The 22,052-nt window shown below is 39.4% G+C and overlaps 2 protein-coding genes across 7 annotated transcripts in view; one reads left to right on the forward strand and one right to left on the reverse strand.

Annotated features, from left to right (window-relative positions):
• Positions 1-948: 948 nt before the first annotated feature.
• Positions 949-12,901, reverse strand: LOC101686987 (myosin regulatory light polypeptide 9). Of its 2 annotated transcripts, none has more exons than XM_004742781.3 (4): positions 12,754-12,901; positions 6,593-6,791; positions 5,993-6,154; positions 949-2,743 (listed from the first exon to the last, which is right to left on the reverse strand). In XM_004742781.3, exons 2-4 carry the CDS (start codon positions 6,774-6,776, stop codon positions 2,571-2,573), a joined length of 519 nt encoding a protein of 172 aa, XP_004742838.1. In that variant the 5' UTR covers positions 6,777-6,791; positions 12,754-12,901; the 3' UTR covers positions 949-2,570. The 2 variants fall into 2 exon arrangements, with proteins under 2 accessions (XP_004742838.1, XP_004742837.1); XM_004742780.3 differs by lacking the exon at positions 12,754-12,901 and adding an exon at positions 7,901-8,018.
• The window catches only part of MYOM1 (myomesin 1), a 159,867-nt gene continuing 150,212 nt past the window's right edge, over positions 12,398-22,052 (forward strand). For 3 of the 5 annotated variants that reach the window (XM_013051431.2, XM_045065409.1, XM_045065408.1), the window contains exons 1-2: positions 15,261-15,360; positions 21,367-21,656. The gene's annotated coding sequence lies outside the window, so the exon portion shown is untranslated. Of the gene's footprint in view, positions 12,644-13,002; positions 13,093-15,260; positions 15,361-21,366; positions 21,657-22,052 lie in introns of those variants that run through there. The other 2 variants (XM_045065410.1, XM_013051430.2) reach the window with 2 other exon arrangements.

The raw sequence follows: 22,052 nt of genomic DNA on the forward strand, positions 1-22,052 counted from the left end.
TGCATTCAAAACAATTACCTAGGGACACCTGGGTGGCTCAGTCAGTTAAGCATTTGCTTTCAGCTCAGGTGATGATCTCAGGGTCCTGGGATTGAGCCCTGCATTGGGCTCCCAGCTCAGCAGGAGCCTGTAGCCTGTTTCTCCCACTCCCTCTGCCCCTCCCCTACTTATGTTCTGCCTCTCAGATCAATCAAGTATTAAAAGAACAAAGACACAAAACAAAACAACCACCTCTACCTAATAGAGCTAGCAAAGGTGACCAATGACTTGTCAAATCTCGTGGCTCCATTTAAATTTTATCATATACTCAGCTTTTCTATGATTTAACACTGCTGATTAACCTCACTCTTAAAACGATTCACTTGATTTCCACAATACTGTTTTTGTGGCTCTACCTCTTCAAGTCCTTTTATCATCTATCTGATCTTTCTTACAACTCTTCTGCACATCCCTAACCTAGGTGTTACACCTCTTGTGTCCTTTTTTCCTTCATACTTATGAAATGATTGCCTTTCCTTTTCAGAATATGATTTTACTACTCTTATATGGTTTGGCTTTCTCCCTTTTCCTCCCAGTAGCACTCATCACTTCCTGCTCTTGAGTTCTATGCTCCTTGACTGACTTCAACTTGGACCCTGGAGTCCAGTGATAATATAATCATAAGCAGGTGGATAAGGGACGCTACTGCAGTAGGCTGGGTTCATGAGAACTTTGGAATGTAGGACTTTCTTCATGGAGACTGGTTTTTTAGTCAAATCCATGTTGGAGTTAGATGCTTTAGTCTTTCTTGGCAATTGTCTTTACTTAAGTAAAACCTAGTTACTGTGTAGAGAATGCTGTTACCATATTAGGAGACTTATTTCATGCATGGGAGACCATTCACTATTCCTAATGGAAGCTGATTCTTTGAGCAGTTATTTGAAATGAAGGGGATACTGCAAGAGCACATTTTAGTAGATGAGACCACATTGTTTCTGTAGTGGAAACAATGTTATTTGGAAATTTATTAAAAACAGAAGTGACCCATGTTTTCAGTTGAAATGGAAATTCAACAAACAAGATTTTGGCATCATGGCTATGAGCCTAGGAAAAATATATTTTGCTTAACTCACTGAATGAAATTCAGAAACACATAAAAGGCAGCGAGTTAAGGGAGGTGCTAAGATTCTAATCTTGAAGGGTGCAGAAACAGTCTTGTTACTGGTCTTTCTACTTCTGTTCTATAAAGTTGGCCACACCAGATTAAAGGATCTAGCTCACCTATCCTGTTGAGTGCAAAGGTCTGCTGCCTTGAAGGCATTCAGTAATTGTTTATTGAATGAGGTAATGGCTTTGTCCAAGGATAGTCTTGTTAATAGTAGCATAAAACATAAAGTTGTTAGAGTAATTGTCAATTACTCATTTTTGTAGGCCATCAACCCTTCTCAGCCAGCTTTTTCTTACAATATTTCAAGGACCTTTTAAAATTTATGAATATTTTAAAGTTAGATTTTTGAAGCCTAAAGCAAATGAAACTCTATCACTTCCTGATTAACTCTGAAACAGTCCTGCATTTCTGCAAATAGCAGAAGTTATTTTTAGGGCTGAAATAATGATCTCACTTTCCCAGGCATGTAGCTTCAGCTGTTTTGATTGTGGGCAGGTCAGGAATGTCCAAAATTCATACATGGCCTCATGGTGACTCTCTGCATAAACAAACGTGGTATTTCAAGAGGGACCATTGTATTAAAAAAGAAACTACATGCAATAAAAAATACTGGATTGTATTTCCAATATTTTGAAATACAATACAAAAAAATTTTTTGGTAAGAAACATTCCATAGAAACTTTTGGGCCTAAAATAGTTTAAAAATTAGGACAAATTAAAATTACACTCAGTGGCCTGGTCTAATTTTAAATGACATCAAGTAATGCACAAAAGCTTAGAACAGATAAGGAGGGATGTTGACAGGTATGTTAAACTTTAGGGTTTAAAGCTACCAAAGCTAGCATGTCTATGCAAATTCTATAGAAAATTATTTTTAAAACTGAAAGACAAAGTACAGGAACCCCGATTAAGGCAGTTAAAACTGGATTTCTTTGGGAGGGGGAGGGATATATAGTAGAGAGAGGATTGTTAGGGAAACTGGAAGGAATAATGGAGAGGTCTAACAACCATATCATTTTCTAGGATTTGTCTCATTTACCCTTCCTTAGAAAATACAACTAAACAAAAAAGCCGATTTTGGTAAATAAGTTTTAAACAAGTAAGTTTTTTATCATAAAGTTTAATTATGGTTCAGAAAAAATTGAGTGAATAACTTTCTCTGAAAAAATATACTGACTCTGTTTGGACTGCAGTTATTTTGGGGGGCTGGTAAGTTAAATTGCCCTTTTTCTATTCTGAAAATCATAAAAAACCCCATTTCCAGTCTGATTATAGAGATGCATGTGCCCAAAATGGCTGAGAATAAATACAACAAGAAAGGCAAAAGCTGCAAAGCTCAGGGCATGCAACAGACTCTAAGAGAAAGTCTCAGAAATACCCAAAGTGGCAACAAGGAACGTTTGGTTGGAATCTGAAGTTCTTTTCAGTCATCTTTGTCTTTTGCTCCATGTTTAAGGATGCGCGTGAACTCAATATAATTGAAATTTCCCTTTTTGTCGATAGGCGCTTCTCTGTACAGCTCATCCACCTCCTCGTCTGTAAACCGATCTCCCATGGTTGTCAGCAGCTCTCTCAGGTAATCTTCCTGGATGGTGCCTAAAGAAGAAAGAACTGGGGATCAGAATACATACTTCTCCGAGGTTTACAAGGAACATCTACACTTGAGCAAGTGTACAGTTCATGTTAAGAACTGTAAACATGCAAATATAGGAAATAAGGGCTCTTCACATGCTTAATTAAGCCAGCCTCAGCAGACAGCTGCCTAGCTCGATCATCCTGCTCTGCTCTATCTACTTCTGTCCCCAATCTTCGTAATAGCGCCTAAATCTACACCTAAACAACAATAAAGTACGATTAAGGAATCTAAGCCTCAGGGTTCCTTAAAGTAGCATGAATGTTTACAGTTAGTCTTTTTTTTTTCCTTTTCTTTTCTTAAAGTAAGCTCTACGGCCAATGTGGGGCACCCCTGGCCACACTTACTCTGTAAGCAAGCAACACTGAATACCATTATCATAAACATCAATAAAGTGCTTCAGTAGAAAGAATACTGCAGTTTTGAGGTCCAATTCTTTGTTTTCAAGATTTTATTTTTAAGTAATCTCTATATCCCAGGTGGGGCTCCAATTTACATCCTGAGATGAAGAGTCACATGCTTTACTCACTGAGCCAGCCAGGTGCCTTGAAGTCCAGTTTTAACAAGTTATGTTACTTCAGGCATTTCATTTTATCTCTGACTGTAGGTTTTTGGTTTTTTTAATATGTACAAAGAGATTTTTAAATTTTTTTTCTTTTTTACACATCTAATTTAAACTTTATAACAAATGCAGCCAGGCCCTGAGTGTGTAAAAGCATCTGAGCATATATCTGAGCATTAACTGTCGCAGACACTGGGCTAGGATTTGGGAATGTGGAATGCTGAGTCAAAAGATGTGCTTTTTACTCTGGATTTGTAATACATAAGATTGGATTATACATCAAAATCACCTAGGGAGCTTCAAAAAAAAAGTCCAGATGCCACTCTTGATTTATTATCTGGCACTGATTTTTTTTTTTTTTTTAAAGATTTTATTTTTAAGTAATCTCTACACCCATGGGGCTCAAACTCATGAAGTGGAGATCAAGAGTTGCACACTTTTCCAGCCAGGCACCCCACGGCATTGATATTTTTAAAAGGCTTCACAGGTAATTCACATCATGATGGAAAACCGCTAATGTACTAACACAAAGTTGACAAATGACCAAACAGAGATTTTTGAAATCTGTAACATAAAAAGAAAAATCTGATAATATTCTTGTATGTGAAATTAAGCTAAAACATCGACAATGTATTCCTATAAAATGAGTTTTAAGAAGGTCCATTCACAAAAGAAACTCTAAACTTACAGGGTTTTTGCTAATTCCACTCTACATTTAAAAATGTTTCTCAAATGTTAGACTTCTAGCTTATAGAAATAAATCCTCATCTCCAACCATGTCATTCAACTATCACATAAACCTACCGTCGACTATGTGTGAGGAGGTGTGGTAGGTGCTAAAAGGGGTTACAAAGATGGGAACCTAACACTGTTGAAGACAGCCATTGCTCTGAGTGTGGGGAGACTGTGATGATTGGGATTAAGTACACAACTAAAATAGAAGGTCAGGAAGAGAGATAATAAAGTACTTCAGATATAAAATGAAAGGAGAGGCTTCAAGTTTTCTTGGCACCAGGAGAAAACAGTATAAAAACATAAGTAAGACTCTATAAAGAATGTGATCATTGAGAGGAGTTTGAATAGGTAAAGACATTTTTACTCTTTTATGGCTTTATTCCCTTCCATTAAAAAAGTAACAACTGCTCACAGTCAAAAACTCAATCAATACAGAAGTGCCTTTAGGAGGAAAAAAATAAGTTTCCTCTGCCTTTCCCTCCCCACACCCAATCCTTTCCAGTATGACTGTTCAGAATTTGAGTTTTAAGAGGGAAGAGAAGGAGGTATGAGGAAGGCACAGAAGCAGCAATGGTGGAGAGAAGTTAGGACAACAATGCATAGAAGAGCTTAGAAGTTGGGAAGATAATACAATAGTCAAGGATGGTATACCTGAATAGGCCTGATAAGGCCATACTGTGTGTGGAGACCATGCTTCCAACAGCAGACTGCACTTGGACTATTTCAGATAGTTCAAGTAGGGGCGCATGGGTGACTCAGTTGGTTAAGAGTTCACCTCTTGATTCTGGCTCAGGTCATGATCTCAGGGTCATGGATCGGGTCCCACATCCAGCTCCGCACTAGGCATGGAGCCTGCTTGAGATTTTCTCTCTCCCTCTCTCTTTGCCCTCCCCACCACCTCTCTTTTTCCCTCTCCCTCTCTAAAATAAAGTAAGCTAAACTAAAATAGTTCAAGTGATATGCAACTAAAGGGTGTGCCTCCCTTCTCAAAAAAGATGCAATGTGAGATATTCCTTTACGTGTCCCTTACATGCACTTCTGCCAAAGGATCAAGCATTTATGTAGTTAACTTTTTTTTTCTTTTAAGATTTTATTTATTTATTTGGCAGACAGAGACCACAGTAGGCAGAGAGGCAGGGAGAGAGAGAGAGGAGGAAGCAGGCTCCCTGCTTAGCAGAGAGCCCGATGTGGGGCTCAATCCCAGGACCCTGAGATCACGACCTGAGCCAAAGGCAGAGGCTTTAACCCACTGAGCCACCCCGGCGCCCCTAACTTTTGGGGTTTTTTAAGAGTTAATTCTATGCCAGCAGTACGCTAAGCACTTCATATATAAATTATCTCACTTCCTCATTTCATCCATACAAGAACCCTATGAGGTAGGTAATATTACTGCCCATTTTGTAGTTATAAAAACAGAGGCTTAGAGTTAAGTAATTTGCCCCAAATCACACAGCTATCATATAGAAACCAGCATATGAAACCAGAGAGCCTGATTCTAGATCAAAAAGTTTAGATAACTAGATGTAAACAATCTGAGGGCTGAGAGGTACCTGATAAATATAGGACTGTACTAGGGTCATGGCCTATTGCAATTCAAACTTTTTCCAAGATTGCTCTGGTGAAAGTTATTCATTCAACACAATTACAGAGAGACTAACCCTTGTGGAGTTATTCTAGTAAAAGGGTAACATAAGTTTGCTAGAGAAGTTCCAAATGCACCTATTAAACTGTAAATTAAATATTTAGGGGTAGAGGCAGTAAAATGAGTGATTAACATGCCACAGGAAAAGCCTGTCCCTAAAACAGGCATGGTATAAACCTGAGGATATGTCATCATAGTTCAAGTTATTATATGTTTTAGTTACCACAACCAAAAATTAAATCACTTGGTAATTAAAGGTTATCTCAGACTTACCAGTTGCTTCTTCATCAAAGCAAGCGAAAGCATTTCTGATGACATCTTCTGGATCTGTGCCATTTAACTTTTCACCAAACATAGTGAGAAACATGGTAAAATTTATGGGCCCAGGAGCCTCATTCATCATGGCATCCAGATACTCATCAGTTGGATTTTTTCCTAAATAAAAAGGAGGGTCATAATTTTAATTACATCACAAAATGCACCAAGTATTCAACATACTGAACATTTGGCATGAGAGATTATCATTTATACACTTTGCTGTTTGTATTCACAATAGTAAAACTTTGGGGAAAAGTCTTCTCAATGAATAAGGCCTGTATTAAGAGTCTAGAAATTGTATGCTATTCCACTGGGATGTTAGGAGGAATAATACTGTTGCTCTCATAATACCAGTGTTTACAACACACACATATAATACACTGGCCCCCAGCTCAATCCTGAGACCTAGCCAGAAATTTGCAGGTGGTCCAAGGACCACACTTTGGGGAACACTGTTCCAGACTTTCAATCTTGGTAAACTACAACATTATTAGATTGGTTTCACAGGCATTATAGAAATTCTATTTAGTCTTTAATATTAAAACTGATCATTACCTAAGGAGGCAAGCATATCATGCAAATCTTCCTTGTCAATGAAACCATCTCTGTTCTGATCAATCATGTTGAAGGCCTCTTTGAATTCCTGAATCTGTGACTGATCAAACATGGCAAATACGTTGGATGTTGCGCGCTGGGGGCGCTTCTTGGTAGTCTTGGTCTTTGCCCTTTTGCTTGACATGGTGGCGTTTAAATCCTAATTAGGAAGGGAAATGCAAAAAGAAAAAAAATTAGCAGAAAGTAAACTGAATAAAACTTCCTGACATGTCTGAGCTACTTAGAGATGTACCTAAGAACTACTCAGCAGAATAGTACCACTTAGCAAAAAAACTCACTCAACTAATTAATACTATTACTTACAAAACCAAACTAAAAAGAGAAAAGCCAGACTCATGTTTTCATTTTGCTCATCCTTAGTAGTCACGACATCTAATCAACAGCCTGTCACTAACTTCGAATTCCAGACTAAAACCAACATAAATTCAAAGCTCAGAGCCTATGAACAAGATTTTATGTCTCCCATACTGCTGGATAGCCAGATAAAGTACTGATAACCAAATCTACTGGTTTAATAGCAATAGAGAAAACAAGAAGCAAAATAGAGGTACCCTGGGGAAATAGAACTGGTTCTATACTCCAGTATAGAGTATACTGGGAGGCTACCTGTCATAATTTATCTGCCAGTGTTATGGCAGTACAAGGGAATACTAATTCATCTTCAGCAAGTCTATCCTGGAGCCCTAGCCTAAACTAGGTGTCCCACTCTAAGGTAGACAGAAAAGTATGAAGGAAGACTAATTGATGGAATAGATCTTCATCTCTTAATCTCCACTGTCAAATAGCATTCTTCCACTTGCAACTAACAATTTTAACTGTACCCTCGCTTCTGGAATCCAAGTAGTTTTAAAAACGTATTTGTTGAAAAGCTAACTGAAAAGTATAAAAAACTATGAATTCACCTATAATTTATTTCCGCTCTATCCAAACCAATTTCTTGCACAGAGCCAAGCTAAATCACTTGAGGTGACTACATTCTCTAGACAAAAATCATAGCACAACAGTTTTAAAAGCTATTTAGTTCTTTTAAAGAAGTTTTAGAAAGCATTTTAAGAGCCATGGAAGCGAACTTTGTTCTCCAATCCAAATTTATCCCCGTAAAATTTAAGTTAAAAAAAAAAAAAAAGCCTAATAATACCTAAAATTGAAAAGGCAATTTTCCTTTCAACACTCAATCTTTAAAAGACTACAAAAATTCGCTTGGAATGAAAAGCCACATAGCTGTCAGATAACAAAATTTTACCGTACCATCCTTCAGAGCCGGGGTGGCAATGGTAGTCTGCAAAACCTCTACCAGCAAGACTAGGGCACTGTATTGAGTTATATTCTTCCAAGCAGGCCTAAAATAGGCACTCCTGATTTCACTCTCTGACCAGGACAACAATTTTAAAGCTTACGTTCTGAAAACAACATTTAGCTATGATGTAGCAAAACACTATGCCCTTGCTCTAAAAATAAATCTGTGGACTGCAAAGAATGAAGTACTACCTAGATCTCAGCACTGCACAGTGACCTCAGAATACAATGGTTCCTATGAGCTTAAAGTTATTTCTTACATTCTTCTTTGATGATACCACATCACCCAGACTAAATTCAATTATAGAAATAATTAGAAAAGCTCTGCTTCAGATTTTTTTTTTAAAGCTAAATCTGTTCTCAGATTTTTGTAGGAAATTCCACAAAGGAGAGTCACAAATTCCAGGCTGTCCAACAGAGCACTCGGTGATACACTGGAATGTGGTTGTTGGTAAGATATACCCTACCCAACACAGAAGTTATGATATACACTCCTCCCCAATTAACAAGGTTTCTTTAATCACAATTTGGGAGGCTACCTGTCATAATTTATCTGCACCATTCTCGAATGTTTATTATTCTGCAACACCTTTTGGGGTAGTGAATACCATTATTATCTAAACTACACAGGGCTGTAATTTTTCCCTCTATTCTAAATGTACTTGCAAAAACTACAAAGAATTACAGTGCATATTATTCCTCCATCTCTTAACTGTACTCAAGGACTTGGGCGAGTGTCTGAGACCCAATGAGTGACACAGATTGACCAGTCCACCTTTTTAGTATTTTAGGCATGCCATGTCTTTGCAAACCAAAGCATGTCTTTAAAAATAGTCTGTTTTGACAACACTGTCTTCCCCTCATGAGGCAGGAATGCCAGCTATTTTAAGAACAAAGAAACTGATGAGAATCAAAGGTCAAATGGTTGGCAGATTTTTTAAAACTATAAAACCTCATAATATTAAATTTGGTGGGCAACCTCTAGGTACCTTTTAAAAACACTTAGTTTGCAGTATAAAGTTATATATATTTGTTTTAATTTTAAAGTATTTCCCATTAGTCATTCTTTTATTTATTTTATTTTTCTTTTTAAAAGATTTTATTTATTTACTTGACAGACAGAGATCACAAATAGGCAGAGAGGCAGCAGAGAGAGAGGAAGGGAAGCAGGCTCCCTGTGGAGCAAAGCCCAGGACCCTGGGATCATGACCCGAGCTAAAAGGAGGGGCTTAACCCTCTGAGCCATCCAGGCGCCCCCATTAGTCTTTCTTTTAATCATACGTTATTTAAATCTGTATTTCATTGTAAAATAGTTTGTAAAAATTATAAAGGTTTTTTGGGGTTTTTTTTTTGGTCATCACTTTGTCTCACAAAGAACTTTTCTTTAGCTCAATCAATACTTAATCATTAGTCTTTAATATGATCATTTAATGACATCAGTGTACATCAAGTATCAATAGTGTTAAACACTACTTAAGAATTAAGAAATGTAAGGAAGTGTCCTATCTTCAAGAAGCTTGAAATCTAGTTGAGGAAGCAACTCTAAAGAAATTAAATGATTGGTTAAACTTATGATATGATTCACAGTTTTCATTCCTGAAACAGGACTCTTAAGTTAAAATAATGTGTGACAATAATGAAAAATAAAAGTGGTAAATGATTATCAAATACTGTAAGCTGAGAAAGATCTTTTTTCTAAAAGATTGAGGAAGTGGGGAAAGACCTTGAAAAACCTTGTACCATTTAAGAGCTGCAAGACATTCTTAGAATTAAGAGATTCAGATAATAGTTTTAATTCTAACAAATTAAGGTAGTTAATTCTACCAAAACTGGTAGTATAATGTTAGGCAAGTTACTACCCGGGCCTTTTTTTTTTCCCAAGGAGATTGTGTTCTTGTGTATGAGTTTATCTTCCACAGAAACCAGGAGCCTTCCAGCAATAGGCAGTTCAGCTTCACAGTAAGTTGCTCTAAAGGGAAGTGTGGGGTTTTTTCCCTACCAAACTAAAAGTAAGGGTGGAGGGGTGCCTGGGTGGCTAAGCTAGTTAAGCATCTGTCTTCGGCTCAGGTCATGATCCCAGGGTCCTGAACTGAGTCCCACATAGGGTTCCCTGCTCAGTGGGGAGCCTGCTTCTCCCTCTCCCTCTGTGCCTCTCCCCACACCCCTCATGTACACGCATGTACTTTCTTTCTTGCTCACTTGCTCTATCTCGAATAAATAAAATCTTAAAAAAAAATATATGGGTGGAATAAACACTGACGTAGAGGGACCCAAATAAGTGACAGTGCTATAATCCCAAAGAGCAGATCACTTATGATATTATCACTGTCTTCCCTTCGGTATGATTCTAGTTCGTTATCCACTTTTACTTTCCCCAAACGAGTGAGACTAACTCTCCTCATGTAACAAGCCTTCAGCAAATGCACAACTCCCACAGACGTTTAGAAAGTTAAGGTAAGAAACATTGAAAATACTTCATGCATCAATGTAAGCATTTTTTTTTTTTTGACAAGGAACATTTATACAACTATTGGTGGGACTGTAAATTGGTACAGCCACCATGGAGTATCAAGATTCCCCTAAAAATTAAAAACAGAACTACCATATGAAACCACAATCTCGCTTCTGGATCAATGTAAGCATTCTTTATATAGGACGGGAAGATGTAGGCATCTGAGATTTTCAAGTTAAGAGTACTCTCACTCATTGTAAGTAAGAGCCTGGAGTCTATTTTTGAAGCACTTAATGAAAGATCTTTGGCGTGAAGGCGCATTTGTTGTATGAAACTTTAAAGCAGGGAAACTTTCAGTACAGGTGTCTATGAAATATTAAAGAATTTCAGATGCACAAGAAAGTGAATGAAACAGTGGTGGTCAAGAAGATTCAGTTTACAGGAGTATAATCTTGTTTTATTTATTTTTCTTTAAGATTTTATTTATTTATTTGACAGAGAGAGAGATCACAAGTAGGTAGAGGGGCAGGCAGAGAGAGGGGGAAGCAGGCTCCTTGCTGAGCAGAGAGCCCAATGTGGGGCTCGATCCCAGGGCCCTGAAATAGTGACCTGAGACCAAGGCAGAGGCTTAACTCACTGGGCCACCCAGGTGCCCCTAACCTTGTTTTAAATCAGGAGAGGTAAATGTCGGAACAATGTATTTGTGTGTGTGTGTGTTTTAGTTTGATCAAATAGGAAGAGACTCAATTCAGGGTTATGACAAAAGGAGGAATAAAAATCACATAAGGAAGATGTTACAATAGATAAAGTGGTAGAAGAGGCTTTTCCGACACATCTAGGGAAACCGGAACATTTTTCAGCCTCTCTACATACTATGGTTTCATTTATAAATTGGTATTGATCCATACTAATATTAAGATTACTCTAGTTATAATCCTAGAATATAACATTTATGAAGTGCTAATAAATGTAAAATAATCTAGAGGTTTTTCTCCCTACAGAACAGACACCCAAACTGATCGTATTCTAGGAAAATATACATTCTTCAAGGAAAACACCCATCTTAGAAAACACTTCCTAGTGGCGCGCCTGGGTGGCTCAGTCAATTAAGTGTCTGACTCTTGATTTCAGCTCAGGTCTCAATCTCAGGGTCTTGAGTTCAAGCCCTGGAGGGGTTCCACCCTGGGCCTGGAGCCTACTTAAAGAAAAAGAAAACAAAACAAACAAAAACACTTCCTAATGTGACAGCATGTAGTATCCAGACCAAATCTCCTGTTTCATTTAATCAATGTACTTTATCCTCAAGCTAAGCATGTGATTTTTTGGAGCCAACCGCAGTTTAAAAAAAATACATTTTCAGGCTGGTGCTTCCTTTCCAAATGAACCAAGTTTTCACTTCCTACGCCTTCATACGCCAACTTCCGGTTGAAGGTAGGATTAGATCTCAGACTGCCACACCCAAAGTTCTTAGCGTTCGACAATGGCAATTAAGTTGTCAGGGTTTGCTTGCCAGTAAAGCCTCACTCTTGAAAATGGAAAGCTTTTCTGATTAAGTTTTACCAAAAGCCTTCCAAAACATAAAACAGACAGTAGTTATTTTAAGAAATACTCTCTCCTTTCGTCTTCAGATATAAAACATTTCGCATTTAACTTAAAATCTCAACTGAACCCTTATTTCTGTTCCCAAGTTCTGTTTAGAAATATATTCTTTCATATACCTACTCAACTACTGTAAAAGGAAATATTTCGGTAAACTGACATAACCCAAAGTCTCCATCCAAAAGGAATTTGGCGTTGCATTTTGGAATTTTCTCAAGCTGCAAACTACACCGATAACCCCTTTGTAAAATATCACTTAAGAAAAGTTCTAATCATAGAAGTGGATGCTGAGCTGAGGAAATTGCTAATTTGAGTTGGTTATTCCTACTAAACGTGGCCACACAGCTGCAACAACAGCTGCAGCATGGGGGACACTGGGCTTCGGATTTTGCGCAAACTCTCCTGAATCGGGCAAGTTTACGTTAGAAACTAAACTTAGTGCTGGAGTCAGCGCCGCAGGACTCGGGTTTCGCAGGCCCGGCTGTCGCCGGAGTTCGCGGCGCAAGCGAGCTAAGTCACACTTGCTGAGCTCCAAGTTTGGGCAAAGGGACAAAGTTCGCGCCTCGGTACTTCCGGGCGTGACTTCGATCCCGGAGCTCGCCGTTGAGCCCGGAACCAGGGAACCCGCCAGTACACCTGCCCAGGTGCGCTCCCGGCGCTGGCGGCCCGCCGCCAAGCCGCTGCCCACCCAGCCGCCCCGCGGAGATGGGTCCCCGGGATGGGCCTCACGCGCCGGGTCGCGAGCACCACTCACCCTGCACAGCCGCGAGAATCCGAGCACTTGGGTAACCCCCTCGCTGCCCTGGCTGCTGCTATCAACACTCTTCTACTCCCAGACCCCCTAAAACCAATACTTCCGGCCTCCGCTCAGCAAACCGGAAGGGAGCCCAGTCACCATTGTCGGCCGACAGAGTGGGCTTGACTTAATAGAAAGGGGACGGGTGGGGGGAGTCCCCAGTGTGCTGGAAGGTGCAGTTTTGAATGAGTGCACGGGAAGGTGTATAAAGCGGGAGACTCCGAACACAGAGTATTCTGTAATGGTTCGTGTAACGGTTCGACTGAGTTTTTGTCTTTTTATACCTCCTCTTACAAGGTAAGCTTTTCTTTCCCCCTTTCCTGTTGGCAAATGGGTGAGCCTGTCCTGTAGGTCGGCCTCCCGGCACATTCCAGAGCACGGCCAGGGGCGGGGCCCGTTAGCCCAAGTCCTTTTAGGGACATCGCAGAGAGGGCTGCGGGCCCACGTGATCCGCCCCCGCGCGGCTCCCGAGCGCCAGGCCCCAGGCGCGGGCGGGTCGTGCGCGTGCGCGTGCGCGCGGGGCTCGCTCTCGGTCTGCGTCTTGGCCTGTGAGGCTTTCGGGTGGGAGGCTTAATCTCTGCCTACTGTGCTGTCTTTTGAGGAGTCCCACCCCTCCTACGCTGGAGCAAACCTTCGGAAGTCCCCAGGGCCCTCAGCCAAGCGGTCACTATCTTTTTTCGGCCCTGACGGATTTCGTGAGGTCACGAGTGATGAAGAATTCTTCCTTCTTCAAAAACGTGGGCTGGTATTTTTCCCACAAGCGCCCCGGTTAACAAGGAAAGACTGGATCTGACTAGGAAGGAAGACCGATGACCGGCAAGAGCTAATTGAATCTTGCCCCTACTTCTCACTGTGATGCAGACTTGTGGCTTGGTGAAAATAGGAGTAAAAAGTCGGGCCTCTTTCTTAGCTCTCCTTTCCTTGGGCAGCTTCTAACAATGCATCTTATTAAAGGAAAGCCCTCCCCAGTTCTGTCCTTTTCCGTCCAAGTCTGGTGAGGAAGACTGGTGCCGGTCACCTCAGCTCTTCTGAGCTCATCTGTGACAGGAGTGAATTGGATCCGGTAACGCTGAGATCACCTCAGCACTAATTAAGTTCCAGTGCCTAATGTGGGTCATGGGGCGAGAACAGTTCAGACTTGGGGTGGCCTATGGCTCTTGCCTCACACTTGAATCACCCTGCTGAAAAGGAAGGTAAAAGCTGCTGAATAATCTATTCTAAATATTAACGATAGGTTCGAGGACACCAGGAACATTTTATCTGTTAACCAGTGGCATATTTCAAAGTTAACATTGAGGTAAAATCACTGAAAAATAAATGCCCTAATTCTATAGTGTGAGTGACACAAAGATGATTAGTTTCGTGCACTGCCTTGATAATAAGAATAACTTGTTGTGCTGGTTAAAAATACAAAATACTGGTGCCTTACCTCCAACCTAATGATTCAGAATCTTCTAGAGCAAGTCCTGTGAAGCCATCTATTTAACTGGGGTCTAAATTAATTTTACTCTGTGGGGATGCAGAACTAGACAGCTTAGGGCCTAAGACTTACACAGTGACAGGGCCAACTCCAGATGGCTTGGTGGTAGGGAGCCGTAGTTTGGTTTTGGAGTTTGACTTGGGCAGCAGTGTGAGCACCCTGCAGTGTACTCACACCTCCACAGACCACCACTGAGAGCAGGAGCCTTTCAAATGCTGTCCATATCTTTAATCCACAATGAAATGGGTAGTTCAGTGTTCTCAGTTCAAAAAGTAGCAGGATTCTTTGCTTCTATATTGTCAGATATGCTTGGTTTGTCTTCTTTCTTTCCAGTCAGTCAACAGGTATTACACAGCAAATGCATTTCCAAGCAGTGTGGTGGGTATTATGGTTTACGCTATTTGAACTAGGGCATAGTTGCTACCTCTGGGATGGAGGGAGAGGGAGCAGAAAGGGTTGCAAATGCACAGGGAGTATCAGGGAACAGTTGTAAAACAGATCATTGCAGTGCAATTAAGTCAGGCCTTTAGAAGGAACACAGAGAAGGAAATAAACCTGTCTGGGGATTTGTGGAAGGTGGCCCCTAAAGGACTATTAAAGAACTGATTCTAAAAGTCAATGGGGAAGGGCACCTGGCTGGCTCAGTCTCCAGAGCATGTGACTCTTGATCTGGGGTTAAGAGTTCCAGCCCCATGTTGAGCATAGAGCTTACTTAAAAAAATAAAATAAAATAAAAAAGAAAAGAAAAAGTAAAAGTTAAAAAAAAAATCAGTAGGAAAGGAGAGATTCCAAGCAAATGGAGGAGCATGCTTGATTGTCTGAAGGTGATCAGTAGAACTGGCTGATTGAAGATGAACAGGAATGGTGTGGTCAGTGTCCATTCATTCATTTATTCATTCCATAAGTAACTCTGGGTATTTAAAGGTTAACAAGCCAGTGTGGAAAATAAAAATCTTAATAAAATGTTTTTCAAATTTCCATCTAGTGTACTGATACCTAGTTTTAATGATTGGACCCACTGCCAAAGACCTATATGACTGTATGATATCTCTGTTCTGAACCTCACAGGAGACCTTTGCCCTCAGGTAACAGTCTCCTTTTTACCTTATTACTAGAAGTTTAGAGACTTGGGTTCTTCATATCTTTCCTTTAGCCTACTCGGTAACACTGAGGGTGGGTCCCTCAGCTGCTCTGAGCCCCAATTTTCTGATTTGTAAAATGGGAATAACATCCGTCCTGCCAGTTTTATAGAGTTTTCTGATTAAACGAGATAGTTGATGTGAGAAGTCTTAAGTACAGAACAGTGGCTTTCAAACTTTTGATTGAAACTCAGTGTCTAAGAAATTTGTATCACTGGCACCTGTGTGGCTCAGTTAAGTGTTTCTGTTTGGTTCAGGTCATGATCTCAGGGTCCTGAGATCGAGTCCTGCATCGGGTTCCCTGCTTAGTGGGAAGCCTGCTTCTCCCTCTCCCTCTGCCAATCCCCCTGCTTGTGCCCTCTCTCTCAAATAAACATATAAAATCTTTATTTTTTTTCTAAAAAATTTTTTTTTCTAAAAAAAAAAAGAAATTTATATCACTAACCAGTATTTGAGTACCTATGATGTTTTCTATTCTGTGTCAATTTTATGTCCTTTAACTTTTTAAAAATGCTCCTTAAGACCCACTACTTGTGAGTTTATGATCCACTAATGCAGAGGTTCTCAACCAGGGGCAACTTTTTCCCCTAAGGGAATATTTGGCAATGTCTGGAGACTTTTTTTTTTTTTTTAAAGATTTTGTTTATTTATTTGTCAGAGAGAGAGAGCGAGCGAGAGCGAGCACAGGCAGACAGAGTGGAAGACAGTCAGAGGGAGAAGCAGGCTCCCTGCGGAGCAAGGAGCCCGATGCAGGACTCGATCCCAGGATGCTGGGATCATGACCCGAGCCGAAGGCAGCTGTTTAACCAACTGAGCCACCCAGGCATCCCTGTCTGGAGACATTTTTGATTTTCACATCCAGGGAGCTGCTACTGGCATCTTGTGCAGAGAGGCCAAGAATACTGCTAAACATTCCACAACATACAGGATAGCCCCCCACGGCAGAGCTGACATTAATCTTCATAATGTCAGTACTGAGGTTGAGAAAACCTTGCATTAATGTTTCAGGAACTCTGAGTATATAGTATTTGATTCTTGTGGGGTACTGTAATTCTTAAAAGGACACTATTGCTCTTGCCTTGAGGTGAGGCTTTTTTGTGAGTCCAGAGAAATCCAAAGGGAGAAAGAAAAGGAGTTTACATTAGTACATAACTATTATGTGCTTGGTATTCTACCAAAGCATTTTTATCATTTAGTTCTTACAACAACCCTGTGACGTGGGTATTATTACCTTCATTTTACAGATTAGAAAACTAAGCTCAAATACTTTAATGATTTGCCAGTGTTACCCCAAGCATAATAAGAGAACCAGGATTATAACTCTAGTCTCTGTGCTTGTCAGGGAATAGGATAGAAGGGAGGACTGGGGCCAGAATTTCTTACTCGTGTATTCCTAACTTCTAGGATAGTGCCTAATTATCCATGAATGCCAGTAAATATTTGGTAACTGGTTATTTGTTCAAATGCACATAACTGGTAAATAGCCTAACCCAAAACCCACATTTTCTTTTACAATCCTGTGCTCTTTGGTTCAAGAAGGGAAACTCCTTACCCAAACAACAGGAAGCATGGCTGAATTAACCTTTAGCATTTACTGCCGGAGTTGGTAATTTCCTAGTGATCACTTAAATTTTTATCGCATGTAAGAAAATTTTGAATGGTGAGAGACATGGCTTACATTCTGGTTTTGCCTACATAAATGGAATTCTAATCCTTTCTACACAAACTAGGATGTAACAAATTAGCATTAATCCAGGAAAACAGTAGGAGGAGCTCCTTTCTTTTAAATGAAGTTAAGACCTTTAAATTAATCTTTATGGAAATTAGTTTTAAAGCTCCAAAGCTACAAATAAGTGTATTAAAAGGGTATAGAAAGTTATACATAAAGAATTCTTTTAAAAATTAATTGCAATTATTTTAAAATTCAGGAATGGTATACAAGATAAATGAAATAGTGTGGAATTGAATTAAGAATATTTGGGGGGTGGGGTGCCTGTTTGGCTCAGTCGGTTAAGCTGCTGACTCTTGGTTTAGGCTCAGGTCATGATCTCAGGGTCCCAGGGATTGAGCCCCATGATCATTGAGCTCCCAGATCAGCAGGGAGCCTGTTTGAGAATTCGCTCTACCTGTCTCCCTTTGCCCCTCCTCCTGCTTGCATGTGCTCTCTTTTCTCTCTCTCAAATACATAAATCTTTAAAAAAGAATATTTGGAAAAAGTTATTATTTTCATACTAATAAATTTGGAACAAAAATTCCTTAGAAAAATTAAAATGCTAAAGAAGATTCAAGAAAAGAGAATATGAATAAACTAAACCAAGAGAAGAAATAAGATTTATCTAGAAAATAATTTAGCTGACCCTGATAATTAAAGAAATGCTTCTCTAGTGATTAAAAGACAAATACAAAATCATAAACTGTTTTGAAATATATAGCTTAATGATACTAATAATAATTTGTTAATGAATGAATATAGTAATCAACTTATATTTGCTGAGTTAATCTTGTGAAGCAGATTTTTTATTAAATACTCCCAAATAAAACCAATACTTTAAGCAAAAATTATGGCTTAGGCTTATTTCAGTCAGTCCTTTAGTTTTCTAATCTGAAAAAGGGCATAATGATAGCATCTACTTCTGTCATCCATTGTGGGCATTAGGCAAAACAGTCCATATAAATTTCTCAGAGAAATATCAACTTTAGTTTGTGTTAAGGCAGTTTGGAGTTTGGAGTTTGGAGTTAAGGTAGTGTTTGGAGTTTGTAGAGTAGTTATTCTACCTTAACTAATACACCAATGCTTTGTCTACTCAACTGGAGGAAACAAACTGAGTGGTCACAATTTAAGTAATGACCAAAGACCTCAAGTGGGCCCTTGATGTTATCTTGATGCTCCTGCTCTCTTAGATGTCAATGTTATAACTTTTATTTCCTAGTACCTCCAATACCTTTTCTCCCATCCTTGTTCTCCATTGAGGACCTTATTTCTAAGTCACTGAGAAAAAACAGACACTCCCATAAGCTGTCACCACTGCATCTACCTACTGAACAGCATCTGTCCCCATATGTTGTCTTCTCCCTTTTTTTCTGTTAAATAGGGGAAGTACCCTCCTTGCTCCTATGGAAACCAGTTCTTCCATTTGCTAACTCCTGTTACTCTAGTGATTCTACCTTCTCCTGCATCACCACGTTTTCTCTCTTTCTCTCTTTTGGATTATTCCCATCAATAGGTATGCAGTAATATATTCAATATGTAGCAGATAGAAACATGGTTCCCCAAAGATGTCCATGTCCTAATCCCCATCCCCAGAACCTGTGAATATGTTAGGTTACATGGCAAAGGGGAATTAAAGTTGCAGATGAAATTAAGGTTGCTAATGAGCTGGCCTTAAAATAGGAAGATGTCAATGTGAGTGTCATCATAGCTGGAAAAGCAAGAAAACAGATTCTCCCCTAGAGCCTTTAGAAGGGAACATAGTCTTGCTGACACCTTCATTTTAGCCTAGTGAGATCCAAGGTGCAATTTTAATGGTAGAAGTGTAAGATAACTAAATTATATAGTCTTAAACCACTAGATTTGTGGTAATTTGTTACAGTAGCAATAGAAAATTAATATATTACAAACAAAAACAATAACAACAGAAAACCCTCTTCCTGGTGTACTTTCCTTCTCCAGCTATTGTCCTATTTCTTTGTTGGCCTTTATAAAACTCCGTAAGAGTCACCTACCTCCAATTCTCTCTTAAGCCCTCTTTAATAAGGCTTTTGTTCCCAAGCACTTCACTGACCATGTACTTATCAAGGTCACCAAATGACCTTGTCTTCCATGTCATCATGGACAATTCTCAGTTTTCAAACAGATTTGATAAGGTGATCACTCCCTCACCTTTGAAACACTTTTCCTCTTTTTTCTAGGATGCCTCACTCTCCTGGTTTTCCTAGTTCCTCATGGCACATTCCTTATGGCTACTCTTCAGTTTCCTTTGCCAGTTCCTCCTAATTTCCCCAATTCCTCAGAGTAGTTCAAGATTCAGTGTTTGCCTCTTTTTTCTGTCAATACTCCTTCCCTAACTGATCTCATCCATTTTCATGGCTTAAAATACTACTGAGATACTGATTAATCTCAAGTATGAATCTTGGCCAAGACCTCTCTCTGCTCTGGATTCTAGACTTACGATATAGTCACTTAACATCTCCACAAGGAGGTTTACTGGGCATCTAAAATTTCAGACTCCCAAATTGATCTTCTAACCTTACCTGTAAAACCTGCTCTTCCTGACATTTTCTCCATCTAGGTTAATGGCAATTTCATCCTTTAAGTTGCTCAGGCCAAAAATATTTTACTCATCTTTGTCACCTCTTTTTCTTTCCTGACTCTCATCCAATCTTTTAATCAAACCATCTCCAGGGTCTAGAACAGCAGTTAGCCAAACCTATTGGTTAAGTCCTTCAAAACATGTCAATCTGACTATGTCCCATCACCCCTACAGCTACTATCCTAGTATAGGTATCAGGCCTGGATTTTGCAGTAGCCTTCTAACTGGTCTCCTTACTTCCATGTCCCCCTAAATTCTAGTCTCCACAGCCATAGACTCATCCTTCTAAAATAGAGATTAGATCATATCATTGTTCTGCTCAACACCGTCCAGTGGTGTCTCAACTCAGTGAAAGCCAAATGCCTCTAAGCCCGTAAAACATCAGACTGAATGAACTTTCACTAATTGCTCAGCCATATTGATCAGGCTATTTCTTGAAGGAGGTATTTTTCCTCTTCAACATCTTTGTGTTTGCTGTTCCTTTTGATTTCAGTGGTCTTTCTTCTAATGTTTTCATTGCTTTCTTCCTTAGCTCTCTTGAGTCTTCACTTGCCACCATCTCAGTAATGCCATCTCTGGTCATTTAAGATTTCATCATTCTTTTTCCACCTACAGCATTCTCTTCTCTTGCTTTACTTTACTTTACTTTTCTACTGCATTTATTATCTCTGACATAAAACATACTTTTTTTTTTGTTTAGTGCTTATTTTGCATACTAAATTCTATGAAGACAAAATTTAGGGGATTGTTTTGTTTACTGAAGTATCCCAAAGCCCAGAACAGTAAGTAGCACATTACAGGCACTCACTAAGTAAAAATACATATTGGGGGTGCCTGAGTGGCTCAGATTGTTAAGCATATGCCTTCGGCTCAGGTCATGATCTTCAGGTCCTGGGATCCAGCCCCATGTCGGGCTCCCAGCTCAGCGAGGAGCCTGTTTCTCACTCCCCCTCTGCCTCCCCACTACTTGTACTCTCTGTCTCTCTCAAATGAATAAATAAAAAAAAAATTTTTTTTAAATCCCCAAAACATTAAAAAATACACATTGAGTGAATGAAGAACTGGAAGGTAGAATGTGAAGGGAAAATGGCAAAAATATGAGGCCTAAGAGGTAAGCAGAGACCATGTCCTGAATGACCTCTAAGCCATGTTTCTGAAGGGTTAGTGGGATACCACTGATCTGCCTTACTTATGGGATTAATATGATCAGATTTGTATTTTTTAAAATCGCTCTGATAATAGTATAGAGGATTATTAATAGAAGGTAGGCCTCAGAGAAGAAGGAATCAGGATTTCTGACAGATGGTAATGCCAGCCACTGAGATAAGGAACATGGGGAAGAAATAACTTGTAAGGTAGTTATGGTGATGTTAGGAAATGACCATTATAGTTTTGGACATTTTGAGGTAGTGGGTTAGAAGATGGTACTGAGGCTTTCACCAAAATGTAGCACAAAGAGACAAAAAAGTAAAAATATAAAAGAGCTGTCAAAAGTTATGGAGGATGTATTGAGATAGTCCATTGTATTTAATAGGAAATCCAGAGCAAGATAAAAATGATGGAAAATGATCTTAAAAGAGATAATGATTGAGAGTTTTCCAGAATTGAAAGAGAGTCAAAAATCTTTATAATCTTTATTCAGGTTGAAAGTGCACTCCACATTCGAACAGAAAAAATAGATCTGTACCAAGTCATGTCCCAGTGAAACTTCAGAACATCAAGAGTAAAAAGAGAACAGTACAAACCTGAAGACAGAGAAGAGACTGCCTACAACAGAAACAACAGTTGAGCCGCATACTTCGTCCAGCAACAATACATGCTGCAGGATGGTCACTGATCCCTTCAAAGTGCTGAGAAGCCCCACCTGCTCCTCACACCATGTATGTGTGGAATCCGTGCACAGAACACTGACAGCTCTCTCCAAAGAATTCGGTATGCTGGTCTCTCTAGAATCTTTCAGGTCTAGAGATTGGTCTCCTCTTCTCTTCTAATTCTTGAGGCAGAACATCATCTTAAGGGGTCGCAAAATCGATTTCATAATTGTAGCATATCCTGAATAGGTATTCTGACAACTAATATTTGCAACCTTTGGGACATCTTCCAAAATTCTGGGATGACAGGAACTTCATATTTAACATCCTATTACACTGAAAAACATTAAATCACTTTGGATTGTTCTCTGCTTTTTCATGTGTGTTTGCTTGCTTTCCAACTAGCTTGAAAAACATACCCTCTATTAGTTTTACACTTGGTAAGTAGAAGTTTTTCAATGTAACTTTTCACAATAATAATCAATTAATGGATTATTTGTTGGGTACTTCCAATAAG

This window comes from Mustela putorius, unplaced genomic scaffold (assembly GCF_011764305.1).
Source record: "Mustela putorius furo isolate JIRA1106 unplaced genomic scaffold, ASM1176430v1.1 tig00003858_pilon_pilon_pilon, whole genome shotgun sequence".
Classification (NCBI taxonomy): Eukaryota; Metazoa; Chordata; class Mammalia; order Carnivora; family Mustelidae; genus Mustela; species Mustela putorius.

What these genes read in the sequence shown, in the direction of transcription:
- LOC101686987 (XM_004742780.3), bottom strand. An exon ending in TGATATGCTTGCCTCCTTAG is followed by an intron (nt 6,155 to 6,592) that starts GTAATGATCAGT and finishes CTTTTTATTTAG; the next exon opens with GAAAAAATCCAACTGATGAG. An exon ending in CTTTGATGAAGAAGCAACTG is followed by an intron (nt 2,744 to 5,992) that starts GTAAGTCTGAGA and finishes TTTCTTCTTTAG; the next exon opens with GCACCATCCAGGAAGATTAC.